The sequence below is a fragment of the Diabrotica undecimpunctata genome, chromosome 1 (assembly GCF_040954645.1).
Source record: "Diabrotica undecimpunctata isolate CICGRU chromosome 1, icDiaUnde3, whole genome shotgun sequence".
In the NCBI taxonomy this organism is placed as follows: Eukaryota; Metazoa; Arthropoda; class Insecta; order Coleoptera; family Chrysomelidae; genus Diabrotica; species Diabrotica undecimpunctata.
The window spans coordinates 73,126,359-73,144,149 of NC_092803.1; the positions used below are offsets into that span (position 1 = coordinate 73,126,359).

At 33.5% G+C, this 17,791-nt stretch overlaps 2 protein-coding genes across 5 annotated transcripts in view; both read right to left on the minus strand.

The window, feature by feature from the left end:
• The window catches only part of LOC140450663 (myosin light chain kinase, smooth muscle-like), a 209,717-nt gene extending 202,311 nt beyond the window's left edge, over positions 1 to 7,406 (minus strand). Inside the window, exon 1 of one of the 3 annotated variants that reach the window (XM_072544343.1) lies at positions 7,204 to 7,402. In XM_072544343.1, the coding sequence (XP_072400444.1) occupies positions 7,204 to 7,271 (68 nt within the window). In that variant the 5' untranslated portion in view covers positions 7,272 to 7,402. Of the gene's footprint in view, positions 1 to 7,198 lie in introns of all 3 variants that reach the window. The other 2 variants (XM_072544329.1, XM_072544334.1) reach the window with 2 other exon arrangements.
• A 1,996-nt stretch (positions 7,407 to 9,402) lies between these two features.
• Positions 9,403 to 16,283, minus strand: LOC140450678 (uncharacterized). 2 transcript variants are annotated; one of them, XM_072544347.1, is made up of 2 exons: positions 15,847 to 16,283; positions 9,403 to 11,549 (listed from the first exon to the last, which is right to left on the minus strand). In XM_072544347.1, exon 2 carries the CDS (start codon positions 10,856 to 10,858, stop codon positions 9,506 to 9,508), a length of 1,353 nt encoding a protein of 450 aa, XP_072400448.1. In that variant the 5' UTR covers positions 10,859 to 11,549; positions 15,847 to 16,283; the 3' UTR covers positions 9,403 to 9,505. Both variants share the same exon structure in this region, with proteins under 2 accessions (XP_072400448.1, XP_072400454.1).
• Between the last annotated feature and the right edge of the window lie 1,508 nt (positions 16,284 to 17,791).

Here is a 17,791-nt window from a genome sequence, read left to right on the forward strand (position 1 = left end):
CTCGGGAAACATATTTCCTGATGTCAACCAATAGTTCGACGCTGTGTTGTCGACATATTCTTGGCTGATCTCATTGGGCGGCAGTTTAATTATCGTTGTATCATCTACTGCGCAGATTGCTCGATGTAGAGTAGATGTCTCAGCCTGTACCTGAAAATAAATTCGTAAATTAACAACCTGTTCATCTAGTTGCTCACCTATGTCCATAAGTCCTCTTCCCCCTTGATACCGCCTTAATGTTGTTCTCTCTCCGTACGATATTATTATTATTATCATTTATATAAATTCCTTCATCCTTAGAATCACTCAAGTTTTTCTTGTTCTGCATTAATTCTACCTTTTATCTTGCTTTTCAAACTGTAAAAGGCACGCTCTCTCTCAAATTCTGATTTTCCGTTTTTAATTCTTTAAACTCTTCGGCATACATCCTTTATTTCACATTTTATCTCCTTCACATCTTAAGCCAATTATCATATTGTCTCTATTTTTAAACTCTTCTCTTTTAATTTGAGTTATCCCTAGCTGTTTACTATTCATAAAGACCTCCTCCTCATCACCTGCTTTCCTTCCTCTTTCTTTTCCGTTCGACCTAATTAATTCGTCCGAAAGCATGTCTACAACGTTTCACGTTGTAATATAATAATAATATTAATAAATATCAAATATATTTACAAAAGGAACATTTTTATTCTCGAGAGAGAAAGAGAGAGAAAATATATCTTCTGTCTCTCTCTTACCTATATCTTACATATGTAATGATTTTGCCGATTCACTCCTGTACAAATTTCCAACGTCGAACGTGCGTATAGAAGTATAACTTCAAAAAGTTTAACGTTTTTCGACAGAAGTTGAACATGATTCTTATGGTCTGCAAAAGGAAATATGGCGCTTTATAAGAGGTCAAAGAAAGGAGGTAATGGAACTAATAGAACCAAAACACAAGAAAAGGGTACATGCATTGGCTACCTAAAAAAGCTATATGCAGAGGAATAAGAAACTACGCTAGAACCGGAAATGTCAAAAATTACCACAATTGAAGAACTTAATATAAATATACAGGAAGTTCGTAAAATACTTGAAAAGATGAAGAACAGAAAAGCAGCAGGTAAAGACGGAATACCAAACGAATTACTGAAATATTGTAGAGCAGCAATGATAGAAAATTAACAGCAATAATCAATAAAATTATAAAACACAATAAAATACCGGAAGAATTGACAACGGGCGAACTAATTCTACTATTCAAAAAGGCCAGAAGACTACAGAGATATAAACTTGATAAATCCTACATACTACTAATGAATTAGAGGATAAGTTTAGCAAATGAACAACAGGAATTTCGTACTGGAAGATCGTGTACAGATGCAATATTCATCATAAAGCAAATTACTGAGAAATCACTAGACCATAATAGACTAGCGTTTCTGTGTTTGAGTGATTTAAAGAAAGCATCTGACAGAGTAAGACTCAAAGATGTAATCCATCTTCTGTATAATAGAGAAGTTTCCATAAATATCATAAAAACTATTGAAAACATCTACCAAAACAACAAAAGGGAAGTCAGAATAGATGGACAAGTTCAGAACCTATAGAAATAGGCAGCGGAATAAGGAAAGAAGATACAGAATGGGAAACGAAGAAGTAAAAATACTCTGTTACGCAGACGACGTAATATTGATAGCCCAAGATAAAGATGAAAAGACTGGTCCGCAGATTTAACATAAGAGCAAAAAAAAATATGACAATCTCATTTTACAAAACTATTGAACAAGTAATGGAAATAAAATAACATTATTATTCTATCAAAAATTGTTAATAGGTAGAATATCTATTTCGGAGAAGTAAATATCCAAAAAGAAGCTCGATCGACGTGCATTTTGTCGCCCGTATTTTAAATATTTACTAATATCTACTTAGAAAAGTGATGACAGATACTGAAGGCAACATATAAAATATTTTTGGATATTCCGATTTGCTGACTATACTACCTTGGAAATATGGGGGGCGTCGGCCACTCTAAAGACCTAGGAAGAGGTGGTTAGACGAATTAAGCACCAATGCTAGTGATATCTTGAGGGTGGATAACTGGAGAAGAGCAGCTGAAGAAAGAAATGCTTGGAGGCGAATGACGGCGCAGGCCAGGGCACGATTTGAGCAACAGCTCCATTGGAGAGAGAGAGAGAGAGAGAGAGAGAGAGAGAGAGAGAGAGAGAGAGAGAGAGAGAGAGAGAAGCAGATAGGGAGAGACGATATTGTCTTGTTTCTCGAATACTGTATAAGACCTTCAATGACCGATTAACCAAACTGACTAGCAGAAATTTTGGAATGCGTCTTAACATTTATAAAATTGGCAAAAATATCAATAAAGACTAGAGTTTATGTGTAAACAGTAAACCATTATATCGTTCAAAATTTCCTAGTGGTAAATGAGAATTAGAATGACTCTAGAAATTCGTATTAGAATTGAGAAAGTTTTATTGAATAAAAACTATTCTTTATAATCTTCGTCTTAATATAAACGAACTAGTGGCGTGGACCATAAAAAAACAGGCAGTAAAAGAATATCAACATTCGAAATGTGGTCGCCAGATGATGCGTGTGCCATGAATACGTCAAGGCAAAAAACTGATCTGCGCGGTTAAAAGTAGAAAGATTTTGGTAATGTAATAAGAAACGATTAGTAGCAAATTCTTCAGGTTGTAATGCAAGATAAATTAAAAGGTAGAAGTAGGCTGCGTAGAGGACTATTCTCGTAGATCAAAAATTCGACACAGGGGACTGGTAAAATAACATTGGAACTGTTTGGAGTTGGTATAAACAAACTTATGTAAGCTAGAATAATCAACTTCCATTACTGGCTGTATGGCAAACTGCCGAAGCCATATAAAAACTTCCATGAAATAGATGATACTGGAAGAAGAAGAGATATGTCAGTTAGAAGTAGCTAGACTTAAATAATAATCTATTAGGCATACTCTAAGATCAATGGTATTACAAATAACAAAAAAGAAGACCACAACTTAGATGGTTAGGTGATATAAAACAACATGTTGGACCGAGTTGGATGAACTTAGCTTAGAATAGAAGGCAGATATATATGTGCTAAGATGGATGTTCTTCTTCTTCTTCTTTATAAGCAATTCTGCTTGTTCATTGGCCGATTAATACCTCTATGGAAGGTTGTCACTCCATCTTTTGCGCGGTCGTCCGATACTTCTTCTGCCGATTGGTGACTTATCTCTTGCTATTTTGACGACACGGGTCTCCTTTATTCTGCTTATGTGGTTATTCCATTCTTATTTTCTATTTTGTGTCCATTCATTTGCTCTAATCAAATACTCAGCTAAATTTCCTGTAATTCTTCTCAGTACTCTCATCTCTGCCGTTTCCAGTAGCCTTTGCGTTGTAGCTGTGTCGGGTCTTGTTTCTGATGCGTATGTCATTATTGGTCTTACACTGGCTTTATAAATTTTTGATTTCATCTCAGTGTTAATGTGTTTGTTACGCCATATAGTGTTATTAAGGCATCCTGCCAGTCTATTTGCTTTTTGTATTTGATCTCGCACTTCTTTGTCTAGGTCTCTGATGCCAACAATTTCTATTTTACATCTGGTTGGTTCTTTTCTGACTACTATTGTTTTAGTTTTCTGAGATTGATGTTCTTGCCTGATTAAATAAATGGATAGATAGAATGTTCTGTATCTGGAAAAAAATGTTTGTTGAAACATAACAAAGTGTTAACGTATTTGAAATTATTTAAAATCATCTACTAAACATGAATTTAACTAAAACAAAATTTCTTATCTGTTTCAAACAAACAATTCAAACAAACACCAGTAATATGTATTTAAAAATAAACAACAAACTTATAGTATATATCTAAATATAAATATTTGTAAAAATATCATAAAAAGAAAAACAAGAAGCGAAAAATTCCTCAATGTATTTATAAAAATAAAATAATTCTAAAACAAAATTAAACAATAACTTTAAAATCCGAATGGTGTGAAGTGGTGTGATTTAAGTAATAAGTTTCTGTAGACGTTATCAAAAATGCCACCAAATAAAAAGCTATATTATTTAATGTAAAGTAATCTGCCGAGAAAAAAAGAGAAACTACAATAAATAAAGAAGATATTTTAAAAATTGCTCGAGATTTTTACTCAGAATTGTATAAGCGAGAAGAACTTCCAGATCCTGATCAAAATCAAATACCAAAAGTTTAAAATGTAGGCTCAGAAAACATCCCAGATATCACAACAGAGGAATTAAAATCAGCTCTCTCAGAGATGAAAAACAATAAATCACCTGGAGAAGATGGAATAGTCATTGAACAAATCAAAGAAGGAGGAGGAACGTTAGTAAATGTGTTGAGAAAGATGTTCAATAGTTGTTTGACAAGAGGCGTAACCCCCTCCCAGTGGATAATGCAATAATAACCATAATGCACAAAAAAGGTGACATTTCAGACCTAAAGAACTACAGACCTATTAGTTTGCTCTCCCATACATACAAACTATTCATGGAGATAATAACAAAACGGCTTGTGAACAAACTGGATAGTTACCAACCTTGTGAACAGGCTGGATTCCGCTCCAGATACGGAACAAATGATCATCTACAAGTTATAAAAACGCTAATAGAAAAGTGTACAGAGTATAACAAGCATATGTTTCTTATATTCGTAAATTATGAAAAGGCGTTTGACACTATAGATCATCATAAAATGCTTCGAGCATTGGCTGACTGCCGCATTGACTACCGATATATCGCGTTGATTAAAAGTATTTACGAAACTGGTACAGCTTGTGGCCGCCTTCATGAAGATACCAAGAAGTTTCGAATAGAACGTGGAATTAGACAGGGTCATACTATCTCCCCTAAATTGTTTACAGCTGTTCTTGAATATATGTCCAAGCAAATGGAACGAGAGGATAACATGGGAATTAATATAAATGGGGAAGATCTGAACCACCTAAGATTTGTCGATGACATCGTTTTAATATCTGATAGAGTTGATAAAGCTACAAAAATGCTGCACATGCTCTATAAAGTGTCAAAAACAATTGGTCTTAAAATTAACACCTCAAAGACAAAATTTATGACCAACCTTCAGTAGTCAGCGGTAAAATTCTGATTGAGAGCCATAGCATCCATCAAGTAATAGCTTACAAATATCTAGGGCATGAGATTCGCTTAGGCCGAGATAATCAGACAACTGAAATACAAAGAAGGATAGGTCTCACATGGGCTGCCTTTGGTAGATTGAATAACATTTTCAAGTCTGTTATCCCAGTTTGTTTAAAAAGAAAGGTTTTTAACCAGTGCGTTTTACCGGTTCTTACATATGGTACAGAAACACTGACTCTGACAAAAAGAACAATAGATAAAATAAGAGTTACACAACGCGCTATGGAAAGATCAATATTAGGTATTACCATAAGAGATAAAGTACCAAACCTAGAAATAAGAAGAAGAACAGGAGTCACAGATACAGTTGAAAAAATAGCCATGGCTAAATGGGCTTGGGCCCGACATGTTGCCAGATTAACGGATGATAGATGGACCAGAAAGATTCTGGAATGGCGACCAAGGCAAGAGGCATATCGAAGCAGAGGACGACCACCGACTAGATGGACGGATGATATCAAGCACATCACCATAAACTGGATGCAAGAAGCACAATATAGAAATAGGTGGAAAATTTTAAGGGGAGGCCTACGTTTAGCAGTGGACAAATATAGGCTAATTGATGATGAATCTGCCGAGATAAATAGGTGCATCCTTTTAATCTAGCAGTATTGTTTCCCACATGTAAAAATAAGGACAAAATAGTTATTACTCTATGCTTTTAATCAAAGAATTTTGTTGTGATGAACGCTTGCAGCCGGTAGAGAATAGATTGCTATATAAGATACAGTCAGAGATCAACTGGAATTTGTCTAAACAATCCGTGTCACATGGCCAAATCTTTGGTCAAATTAGTTTGAGGAAACCAAAAAGTTTACAGTATATGACGTCACATCCTGAATTTGATTAAATCCTCTAAAAATAGAGTATCCTGAACGATTTAATCGTATCATCTATTTTCAAGTTCACTCTAATCAAACCTTAATTTTGATTGGTCGAAAAATATCTAAAGACAATTGACAATCAGCAGTTAGACATATGTGATAAAATTCATGTTTTTTTCTTTTGTTGATAGTGTGTGGTTTGGGTTTGTATTCCTATTTTACTGTAAAACAAAAATAGTTTAAATGTCGTGGAGCCAGGAACAAGTTTTGACCTTAATAAATTATATAGAGAAAGGAGCTGCTTATATAATGTAAAACATCCTCACTATTATAAAAGTTCTGCTCGTCAGCAATGTTTCCCCAAAATTGCTTCAAAATTAAATGATATACTTTTGAATGATTTTTAAACTTTGTTGTAGTTAAGAATATCAAGCAAAAAAAGTGGTACAGTAGGCTGTACAGTAGACTAGTGCGAGGTGACTAATATTTTTAAAATTGAATAAAGTAATTTTATTATTTATTTGTTTATAAAATTGATATGGTGTATACCAACTCCCCTCGTGACTTCCAAATGTTTACTGTGAAGGCTATTGCCGTAAAACGCTATATTAAAATGTAATGTAATCCCCAGTTTACCGGGGAATACATGGCAATGAAAGGGCAGAAGAACTTGCTAGAAGAGGATCAGCACAAAAATACTTCGGTCCGTAGGAGTGCCAAAAAGCACCGTCTCCGACCGAAAACAAAAGATGGATCCGAAAAAAACATAACTTTCACTGGTAAAGTACACCCGGTCAAGCACATGGCAAAATATATATTGGACCTACATGTGCTAATAGGGCTAAAGTACTGAGGAAAACAAGCAAAAATCAGCTCCAAATAATAACTGGCTTATTTACGAAATATGCGCCATTCAAGGGACACCTGCATACAACAGAAGATGTAGAATAAGCCAATTGGCTGCAATAGGAACTACATGTAACAGACAGCTTCTGATAAAAATTATAGCCTACGTGAAACCCCCTTATAAAATGTTATGATTGTTCATTTACATAAATAAACAAAAAATATATTAAAGGCATCCGCAATAGCAATATTACCAGTATTAAATCTTATAAACGACTAACTATATAGTTGAAATACACTATTATCGATAATATTATAAGATTTATATTTATAAATACCTTACGCAGGAGTGTCATCACAGTAGGAGGACTTTACCGTACTTTTGATCCAACATTTTGTAGTGTACCACATCTCAACAAAAATACGCTACCCCCATTTAGAAAAAAAAACTACAATTTTCACTCTGTACTGCACATAGAAATATAATTTCTTAAGTACCTTATTATTTGAAGATATGAGATAAAACTATTACATATTGAATGATTTTGCGCTGGCAAATACAGATAGGGAGTGTAGATTGTTAATCCTCCTAAAAGTTTATCTAAGGAAAAATCCATATCGTATATTTATCATCAATAATTGTCTGTTCCATGAATTCAAAATTGTTTTACATATTTGCCAATGTGATTCACTCTATTTTTAAATACTGTTATTTCTAAGAGTAGTTATATATTAACCTTAGCGTAGTGGCACTATGGTTTCTTAGAAGTTTAATTGCCTCGGTGTTATAGAGGTGGGTCTAAAAAATAGAAATAGAGGATTTCTTTTTTATTTTTTAGGAATTTAGAATAGGTAAATATATTAAGACGTTTTAGTAAAAAAAATAATTTAAACTTTATTAAACTATACAGAACAATAATTTGAATAGTTATTAAAAAAAATGTAATGTGTATTAATTTTTCCTTATAAAATAAAAATAAACAAACGTAACACAATAAACATACTTAAAAAATGTTAAATGAACATAAACGCAACAAATAGTTACAAAAAACAAAACGATATACTTTTATTGTAGTTCCCTACAGTTCTGACACTTCGAGTTACTTCCATAAGTCTCAGCTTCAGCGTCTTCGGAAGCTTGCTAAGAGCTGCTCTCCTTTTCAAATGTGGATGAAGGCATGCGTTTGCTAAATCTCTTAACAAATGTCGCCGCCGTATATTGGGGTCGCCGTTGTTTGCTTTATATATCACCTGAGTATTGATTACTGCAACATTTTATAATGTGTAGAATATCACCATGGGCAATCTTCTGCTATTTCGGGAGCAGTTGTAACTAGCGCACAACTTATCTAGAACGTCGACACCCCCTTTTGTGTTATTATAATTAGTGACTATTACTGGTTTAGATTTATCACCACTGTTTATGTCAATATCATCATGATGGTGCATGCTTGATTTTAAAATCACATTTATGCGTTGCTTTGAGATATAACAAATTCTTGTGATATCCTCTGTAAAACCAAACATGCTTGTATAGATTGGACGTTTACTGGGGTTTGAAAACTCGACTGGCAGTTTTGGACTGCACTTAGTCTTGGAAGTTTTGATAAAAGTTTATGGTTTCAACAGGATGGTGCGCCTCCGCATTATGCTTTAGATGTTCGAAGGTACCTAAATGAAATTTTTCCGAACAGGTGGATTGGAAAACGTGGACATATTGGATGGCCAGCGAGGTCGACAGACCTCAATCCTTTGGATTATTTTATGTGGGGTGATTTAAACATTGTTGTTTATAAAACGAAACCTGCATATATTGTAGACTTAAAAACAAGAATTCGTAAAGAAATAAACAATATTTCTCAACAAAGCATAAATAGGGTTCTACAAGAATGTGTACAACGTTTGGGTTACTGTCAAATACAACAAGGGCTACAATTCGAACATTTAAGGTTGTCATGTATTAATTACTGGATTACGTTCAAGTTATTTATTATAATTTATTTATAATTTATTAATATTATAAATCAATAAAAATTAATTTTCTAAGCGCATATCTTTCAAATTATATCTGTTAGACACCAAATATTATACTATACTTTTTTGGAATCAGCTCATTTTTATCGATCTAAAAATGTCCCAAAATACAGGGTATTACATTTAAAAAAAAGAGCCGATGACGTCATCACTGTAATGTGTATCACCTTGTAAAATGAAATTTTATTGTAAAATATTGTAAATTTAAAAATCGACGTGTTTAAGATTTTTTTAAAAGGCTTTTCATTTAGGAAATATTGAATTTATTCCATACTTTACGGACACACTGTATATATCTGTACCGTAGAGGTAAAGGGTAGTATATCCATTTAGTGAAGTTTTGCGATAATGGGAAAATAAGATGAGTTCCAGATAATTATTGCAACCATTCTTAATCTGAAGACATATGAAATTATGTATTTATATAATTGTAACGTTATATTTTAGTTAATCAATATTGTCCTACTGTGATAAAAAAATTGTTTATATATTACATAATATTGGGACTTAAGGTCTTTTGCCTCGGCATGTACCGGCAGATAAAACATTGTAAAAAATAGTAAGTGCCTACATAAATTCAAACAAAAACACAAAAAATGATAAAAAAACATTTATTCATCATCGCTATCATCAACTTTTTTTGTAGTAACAACTAAATTTCTATAGAACTCCTGAAACTGACTGGGGATCCATTGTAAAAGGATTAGTAAGTGATCCTTTTTCTTTTGTGTGATCCCTTTTGGTTTTTGATATCGTAGTGGTAACTGCTCTGGAATATTGATCGCAGTTGCTGTTCTTCTAGCGACGTGTAATTCTTTGGGTCTAATTTCTTCAAAAGCCTCTTTATAAAAAATTATGGTCGGTGTGTCTTTTTTTACTTGGAATTGGACTACGTTTGAAATGAGGAAATTATTATTGTCGGCATTTTTCTTTTTACTGATGAATGGGGATTGAGATTGAGAGTAAAGTACTTCAAAATTTTTGAAGTCATCCTTGTCCATTTTAATCACCTGAGCACCTACGGAACTGATTAATTGCTGCCAATCCCAAGGCGTTACGATCTGCATTGTTGGCTGTTTTTTTACAGATCTTTCAATTATAGCGTGCACTTGGTCAGCTTCTAAATGAGTGTGTCCTCTCAGTAAATATTTATGGTTAACTACTTTTAAATTAGGGCAGATATTGAAAAGCCAAAAGTAGCTCATCATTACCATAACATTGCGGTTTTGACTAGGGCAATTATCTGACCAAATAACCAATTCTTCCACATCAGTTTGTGATAGAACTGTCATAGCCCATTTAGTTAATGCCGAGGCAATTTCATGGCCACCCCTTCCAGCTTCGGATTCGTCCCAGATAAGGCAATACGATTTATTTTCTGTGGCGTCGTATATCGTGAAATTTATAGTCCATAATTTCAGCTTGTAGAAACTTTGGTTATTTGTCAAACAGGGCGTAGGCAAGCATTTCTGCAAATCACACATTATAATTTTAGTTTTTCCAGCTGATTTTTTGCTTTCATTTTTATCGTTTGCTTTCATTTTGTATCGACTTTCTGCTTCTTGAAGATGTTGTTCATAATTTCGCCGTAATGTTATTGTTTCTTGCTCGGAACAGTTTTTTAATTGTAGCATAAACCGATCGCAACTATCACAAGTATCCACGGAAACCGATTTAAATGCTAAATTAAAATCATTATTGAAAATTTTTTTATACAGCCATAATTTAACAATTTCATTATTTGGAATGTGGTCTTCTTCACACTTTAAGGTATATAATTTGTACATTTTTTCACGGCTCAATTCTGGTCCTAGATATTTCTTGGCAGTTTTGGATCGAGAATAATGACTTTCGTAGCACGGAAACGACTTAATGTGCTCTCGTACTCGATCCAAAACCGCTTCTGGTGTTTTATTAATTGGTTCATGCCTTCCCCTATGGTCTTGTGCCACAAAGCCTCCCATATTGTCGTTTTTTAGAACGTTACGTTTAAAAAATTTTTTACATACGTCAATTTTTTTTACACCTCCATCTAACTTTATATCAAAATTATAAGAAATGCTGACTTCTCTCGGCCTTTTAGAATGGTTTTTAGGTCTACGACGTATTACACTCTTCGGAGTGATATGCGAGCGCACAAATTGACGCTTTAACTCCCAATTTTTGTGTTACACCAATAATTCTCAAAAATTTGCTGTCTTACAGCTTCTGCTATTTTTTCTGAACATTTTAGTCGACAATGAGGGCAAGGGGGCTTCATTGCTTTAGCTTTTACAATTTTACCTGATTTATTGATGTGTTCCTTTCCTCCTAATGTTGCCTCTACTCTTTTTGTTACTTTCCAAGTTTCTGGTTTCTTATGACGTCTTTTCTTTTTGATTTGGTTATTAGTTTCCGTTTCATTTTCAGTCAAGTTTTTGTCAAGTTGAACATCTTCATCATCATCTGCTTCCAATTCACCATTATTGTCTACCAAATAATTGCTACTGTAGCTATTGTTATTGCTGTCCATATTTTCTCCATCATCGTCTGTGTAATCGGGGTCTTTTACGCTATCATCATCGCTAACACATTCTTCAGTTAAATTAGACAAATAATTGCAATTTTGAGCACGGCTTGTTGAAGCTTGAGCAATATCAGAGGCGTTCGTCGATTCTGTAAATAAAAAAATTTATTTTTATTTAATCTTCTCTATCTGTCGAACTGTTAACAGTACACAGAATAATTTATTATATTAAATGGGAATAAAGCCACAATTTATTTTTAAATGAATTTATTTAAAAATAAATTGTGGCTTTATTTCCATTTAAAATAATAAATTACATAAGATACCACAAGAAAATAACTTCAGAACAATACACAGAATAAAGCAAAAAATGGATTAGAGGCATTGTTGTGTGATTCTCAAAAAAAGCAGCAAGTTCACTATTTTGCAGGTTGATGTTTTCTTAGAAAGATAATACATTGATAACGACCAAAGCAACGGAAAGGATCTGACAATGACGACCAGGGCGACGAATAGGAATAACGATAGGAAAAAGCACGATGCAAAGGTAAACAAGGATGAGAATAGAAAGAAGATGAAAGATATACCGCAGAAAAAAGGAGAGATAAAAATGGGAACATGGAACGTAAGAAGCATCAATGGAAAAAAGGTAGAACTTGTAGAAGAAATGATCAGACAAAAAATAGAAATATTAGGAATAACGGAAACGAAAATGAAAGGAAGAGGTTTTAAGAGGATACACAAAGGATATTGGTTATTTTGGGTAGGAGCTGATGCAAAGGAGAGAGCAAAAGAAGGCGTAGGGATAATAATTGCACCGAATAGTCTACAATACGTTATAGAAGAAACATATGTTAACCAGAGAATATTATCGCTGAAAATGAAACTGATAGACGAGGAAATATGGACAATAATAACAGCCTACGGAGTAAATGAAGATGCAAAAAAGGAAGAGAAGGATAAATTTTTCGAGGAGCTCCAAATGCAAATTGACAATGGGGAAGAAAATATAATTGTAATGGGAGATCTAAACGGTAGAGTCGGAAATAATAACAATGGAATTGAGGAATGCATGGGAAAAGAAGGAGAAGAAATACTAAACAAAAATGGCGAAAGAATAATAGAAATATGTATGGAGAATAAACTTGTTATAACAAATACAAAATTTAAACATAAAAAAGTACACAAATACACGAGAGTACAAGAAAGTAGAAATGAAAAATCAATCATAGATTACTTTTTGGTAAGTAGCAACAAATGGAAAAGAGTACAAGACACGAAAGTCAAAAGAGGCTCAGAGATTGGCAGTGATCATCATCTAGTAATAATGAGAATGAGAACAGCAAAAGAAAATGAAGAAAAGAGGAGAAAGGTAGTAAATGAAAAAGTAAAAAGCTACAAATTAAAAGAAGAAAGATATAAGCAGATATTCCAAGAAAAATTAGACAATATTTTGAAAGGTAGGGCAAAAACTGCTAGTATAGAGGAAAAGTGGGAAAATCTCAAGACCAGCTTAATCATAGCTGCTGAGGAAACTTGCGGGAAGACAAAAATAGCAAATAATAGCATGAGGAGAACTGAATGGTGGACGGACGAAATACGAAGGAAAGTAAAGAACAAAAAAGAAAAATGGAAGAGATATCTAAGTACAAAGCGCCCTGAAGATTATGAGGCATATAAAGAAAAAAGAAAAGAGGTTAAAATAGCTGTAAAAGCAGAAAAAGAAAGGTCATGGGAAAAGTTTGGACTAAAAATGACAAATAATTATAGAGAAAACCAAAAACTCTTCTATGGCGCATTAAAACAGCTCAGACAAAAGAAAGAACACATGATGCCGAATATAAAAGACAAGAATGGAAAGGTAATAACAGAAGAAAACCAAATAATGGAAAGATGGAGAGAACATTTCAAAGAGCTAACTCATACAGACGTAGACAACATAGTGGAGATACAAGAAATTAATGAAGAACAAAAAGTAGAACCCATAACAACAGAGGAACTAGAAAAGGCAATTGAAAGAGTTAAATTAGGCAAAGCACCAGGCAAGGATGATATCACCCCGGAAATGATAAAATTCATGGGAATAGAGGGAGTGGACAGCATGAAAGAACTAATGAATGATATCATAAAAAGAGCAGAAATACCACAGGACTGGAAGAAAGACATTATACTACCAATACACAAAAAGGGCGACAAGAGAAACTGTAATAATTACCGAGGTATTACTATATCAAGTATTCCTGGGAAGGTATTCGCAAGAATAATAGAAACAAGAATAAAAACCCAAATAGAACCAACTATGGAAGATACACAATGTGGATGCAGGAAGGACAGAAGCACGCAAGACCACATATTCACAATAAGACAAATAAGTGAGAAAGTAATCAATAAAAATAGAGAAATACATATATGCTTTATTGATCTGGAAAAGGCGTTTGACAGAATACAAAGAAAGGACGTATGGAGGACATTAAAGGAAAGAGGAGTTGACAGGATAACAATTGATGTAATAAAGGATATGTACAATAATAATACAAATACGGTGAGAACCAACAACGAGGAATCCGAAGAATTTACTACAAGTCAAGGCCTCAAACAGGGATGCGTGTTGAGCCCACTGCTGTTCTCAGTGGTACTGGATACAGCAATAAAGAAAGCCAAGAGAAGAATGAGAAAACTAATATTAGGATACTGGCAAATGAAACAGACTCAACTATCAGAGCTTCTATTCGCAGACGACATGGTTTTGATAGCAGAAAACAGAGAAGACCTTCAGAACAACCTTGAAATCCTAGAAGAAGAACTGTCAAACATAAATATGAAAATAAATACAGAGAAAACAAAAACAATGATAATTTCAAATAAGAGAAAGACACACGCAATACAATTAAACGGAAAACAACTAGAACAAGTGGAACATTTTAAATACCTAGGAGCAATAATTGAATCAAACGGTAAACAAGACATGGAAATAAATGAGAGAATGGGACGAACAGGAAGCTTATTTAACACTATGAAAACAACATTTTTGGGAAAAAAAGAAATACCGGAGAAGGTAAAAACGGCAGTCGTTAAATCAGTAGTTAGACCTACAATCATGTATAATAGCGAGTCATGGACATTGACTGGGAGACAAAAATCTCGAGTCAATGCTATGGAAATGAGGTTCCTGAGGAAAATAGCAAACAGAAAGAGGACAGACAAAATACGAAACGAAACAATCAGACAAAACCTAAAACTAGAACCAATAAACGAAAAAATAGTAGAGGGGCAACTAAGATGGTTCGGACACGTGTGTAGAATGTCGAATGAAAGATTAACAAAACGAGTGTTTGAAACGAGAATGCAAGGGAAAAACAAACGAGGAAGACCAAGAGTTAGGTGGGTAGACGAAATCAGAAAAGAAGTTGAGAAGAAAGGATTGACATGGGAAAGTGCACGAAATCTAACACAAGACCGGATAGCATGGAGACAACAGTGCAAATCTTAACCCCACCAGCCTTACACCTAACGGTAGAAAGGCTTAGGACTAAGTAAGTAAGTAAGTAAATTACATAAGATACCACAAGAAAATAACTTCAGAACAATACACAGAATAAAGCAAAAAATGGATTAGAGGCATTGTTGTGTGATTCTCAAAAAAAGCAGCAAGTTCACTATTTTGCAGGTTGATGTTTTCTTAGAAAGATAATACAATACCAGTTACTACAAAAATACTACTTAAGGGGATGGGTACGAACTTTCGACTTCAATGATATTTAAATGGGATTCATTTTTTTTAGAATTCTGAGAAAACTAATAAGTATTTCTGAAAAATTTAAACTCAGAATGGAAGATTACCTTTATTACCGAGGGACGACAGTCCCTGAAAACTTCTATAATGTTTATTTTAATAAGTTACGGGGGTGAAAAACGAAGAGAAAATGTAGTGTGATTTTGAATTTGAAATATCTCATTCAAAACAAATTTTTATTCATTCTAAGGGACTTTCGGCCCTTTCATTTTGCGTTTAAATTTGTTAAAAATACTTATTAGTTTTCTCAGGATTCGAAATAAACGATAACATTTAAAATACATAGAAAATTTTGAAAGGCGTCAAAATTGTGCATTTTTGTTCCTTTCCCCTTACTGGTTATATTAATTTTGTATTAGTATTAGATTTTACAAATATTTGTTGAAGATTAAGAATTTCAATTACTTTAAAAAAGGAGCAATAAATGTACTTATGCATCTGAGAATTGGGCAGTGAATAAAACAACATAATATCTACCGGTCAGAACTCTTACAACAGCAATATTTTCAAATGCCCAAACTATAAAGACTCTAAAGAGCAAGAACAAGTAAACACCTACTATATAAAACGTGACAAACCAACATTTTTAGAACATGTTAACAATTTCCTAGTGTTATAAGATTATATAAAAATTAAAACTTAACCTCACTTACCGTCTACGGTCAAATTTTCAGCTTTTGCTTTTTCCACAATCGCACATATCCTCGATCCAACCATGTTTTTTAAATTTTCCAAAGTTTTAGAGTCTTTGGAATTCATTTTTGCTTTTATTTTTTGTAACTGTCAACTATCTATCAAGTAAAACGCTCTGTCAATCAAGGTGACTAACACTTGTCTGGAGATACTGCTGTTTACCGCGCGCGAAATAGCCTGCTCGATAAACAAATCCGACAGCGGATGGAGTTACTATGCTTTACCTCGTTCTCCAAAGGATATACTACTTTTTCTTATAAGAATATCTAGGCCACCAGTAATACTTCACATACCATCTTTTGCCACAAATAAGATTGGAACATTTTAAGCTTAGCCAAAGTATTAAGTCCAAATTAGAAAAAAATGGAGTTACTACCCTTTACCTCTACGGTACAGATATATATATATATATATATATATATATATATATATATATATATATATATATATATATATATATATATATATATATATATATATATATATTATATATATATATATATATATATATATATATATATATATATATATATATACATGTATAAATATAATACCGTAAACTGGGGTAACTTTGCTCCACTTTTAGGAATTGCGAGGAAAAGTGTATAAAATTTCTACTAGTATTATATATTTTTTTTTTAATAACTGATGAAGAAGGTATACAATGTAATTATTGTATGGTATTTTTTATTCTAAAAATAATTAATTATATATTTTTTTTTTAATAAAAAGTGGAGCAAAGTTACCTATAGTGTGGGGTAACTTTGCTCCACCTCATAAAGGCATGAAATTTTGTATAGTAACATATAGTTGGAGCAAAGCTAATGGGTTGCTTATATTAACCTTGTTCCAAAAATATTATTTGTGCAAAAAAATACTAAAAAAGAAGGCAGCGTTATTTATTTGAAAATAATAAACAATAATAAGTGTTAATTATAACGTGAACTTAATTCAGGAATTGTAAAAGTTCCCCTTTTAGAAACTTATTTAGGAGTATTAATACAGCTTAGTACATCAGTCCATAGGTAAGTCAGTTCATCCTTTTTTGAAGGCCATTTCCATAGTTTGAGAGACTTTTCCATTGCGCTAATGGTTACCGTTTTATCATCAAAAGCCATAATGCGCCCGGGGTATAGGTGGCTTTCGTAAGAAAACACTACAAAACGTCCCACTTTTCGAACAACACTTTCAAAATTATTATGTTTGTTTTCTTTGTCTTCTAAAAAATTACAAATTCATTTTCAACTTCTTAACAGTTTTTGTCAAATCGGATCTTTTTGCTTCGAGGGGTTTTAAAAACTCCGATTACACAACAGATGGGTCGCATTTTTGTGGTATTCGGCTTCCTCAGGAGTACTTCCTCAACATTCAGGGGAAATATTCCGCATTTTCGAAACCCTGCCTCTAAATTAGATTTGATTTGTGGACCAAGCAAGTCCATCACCTTTGACAACAATGGAGGAAATTGTTGCTTTTCTATATTAGTGTTGCGGATGCAATCTTCAGTACTTTTCCAATCTGACAAGATTTTTCGCCAGACTATTTTTAGGGACCGAAAGAAAGCCACGTCTATAGGTTGCGTCAAATGTGTACTGTTTGGAGGCAGATAAATTAAATGAATGTCGTTTTGCGACAAACGGCTTGAAGATCAAGCAGCTACAATTCATCAAGACCAGCGCTGGCTTTCCAAATTTTTCCCATCGCGTCGGTTTAGATAGCACACAGAAAAAGTATTCGGAGAGAGAGGGAGTTGGACTGCGACTCGGCTACGTGATTTTGATACGTGGTTCACAGGTCGGGTTTATTTCTCCAACTAAAATATTTCCGGTAATCTTGTTGCGCATCAAGTGGGGTGCTGATTGCAGGATTTTCAAATTAGTTATTCATAGTTTTGACGAAGTGTAC

Bases quoted from the DNA above. Each gene is read 5' to 3' on its own strand.
- LOC140450678 (XM_072544347.1), bottom strand. From the start codon at position 10,858: ATGGGAGGCTTTGTGGCACAAGACCATAGGGGAAGGCATGAACCAATT.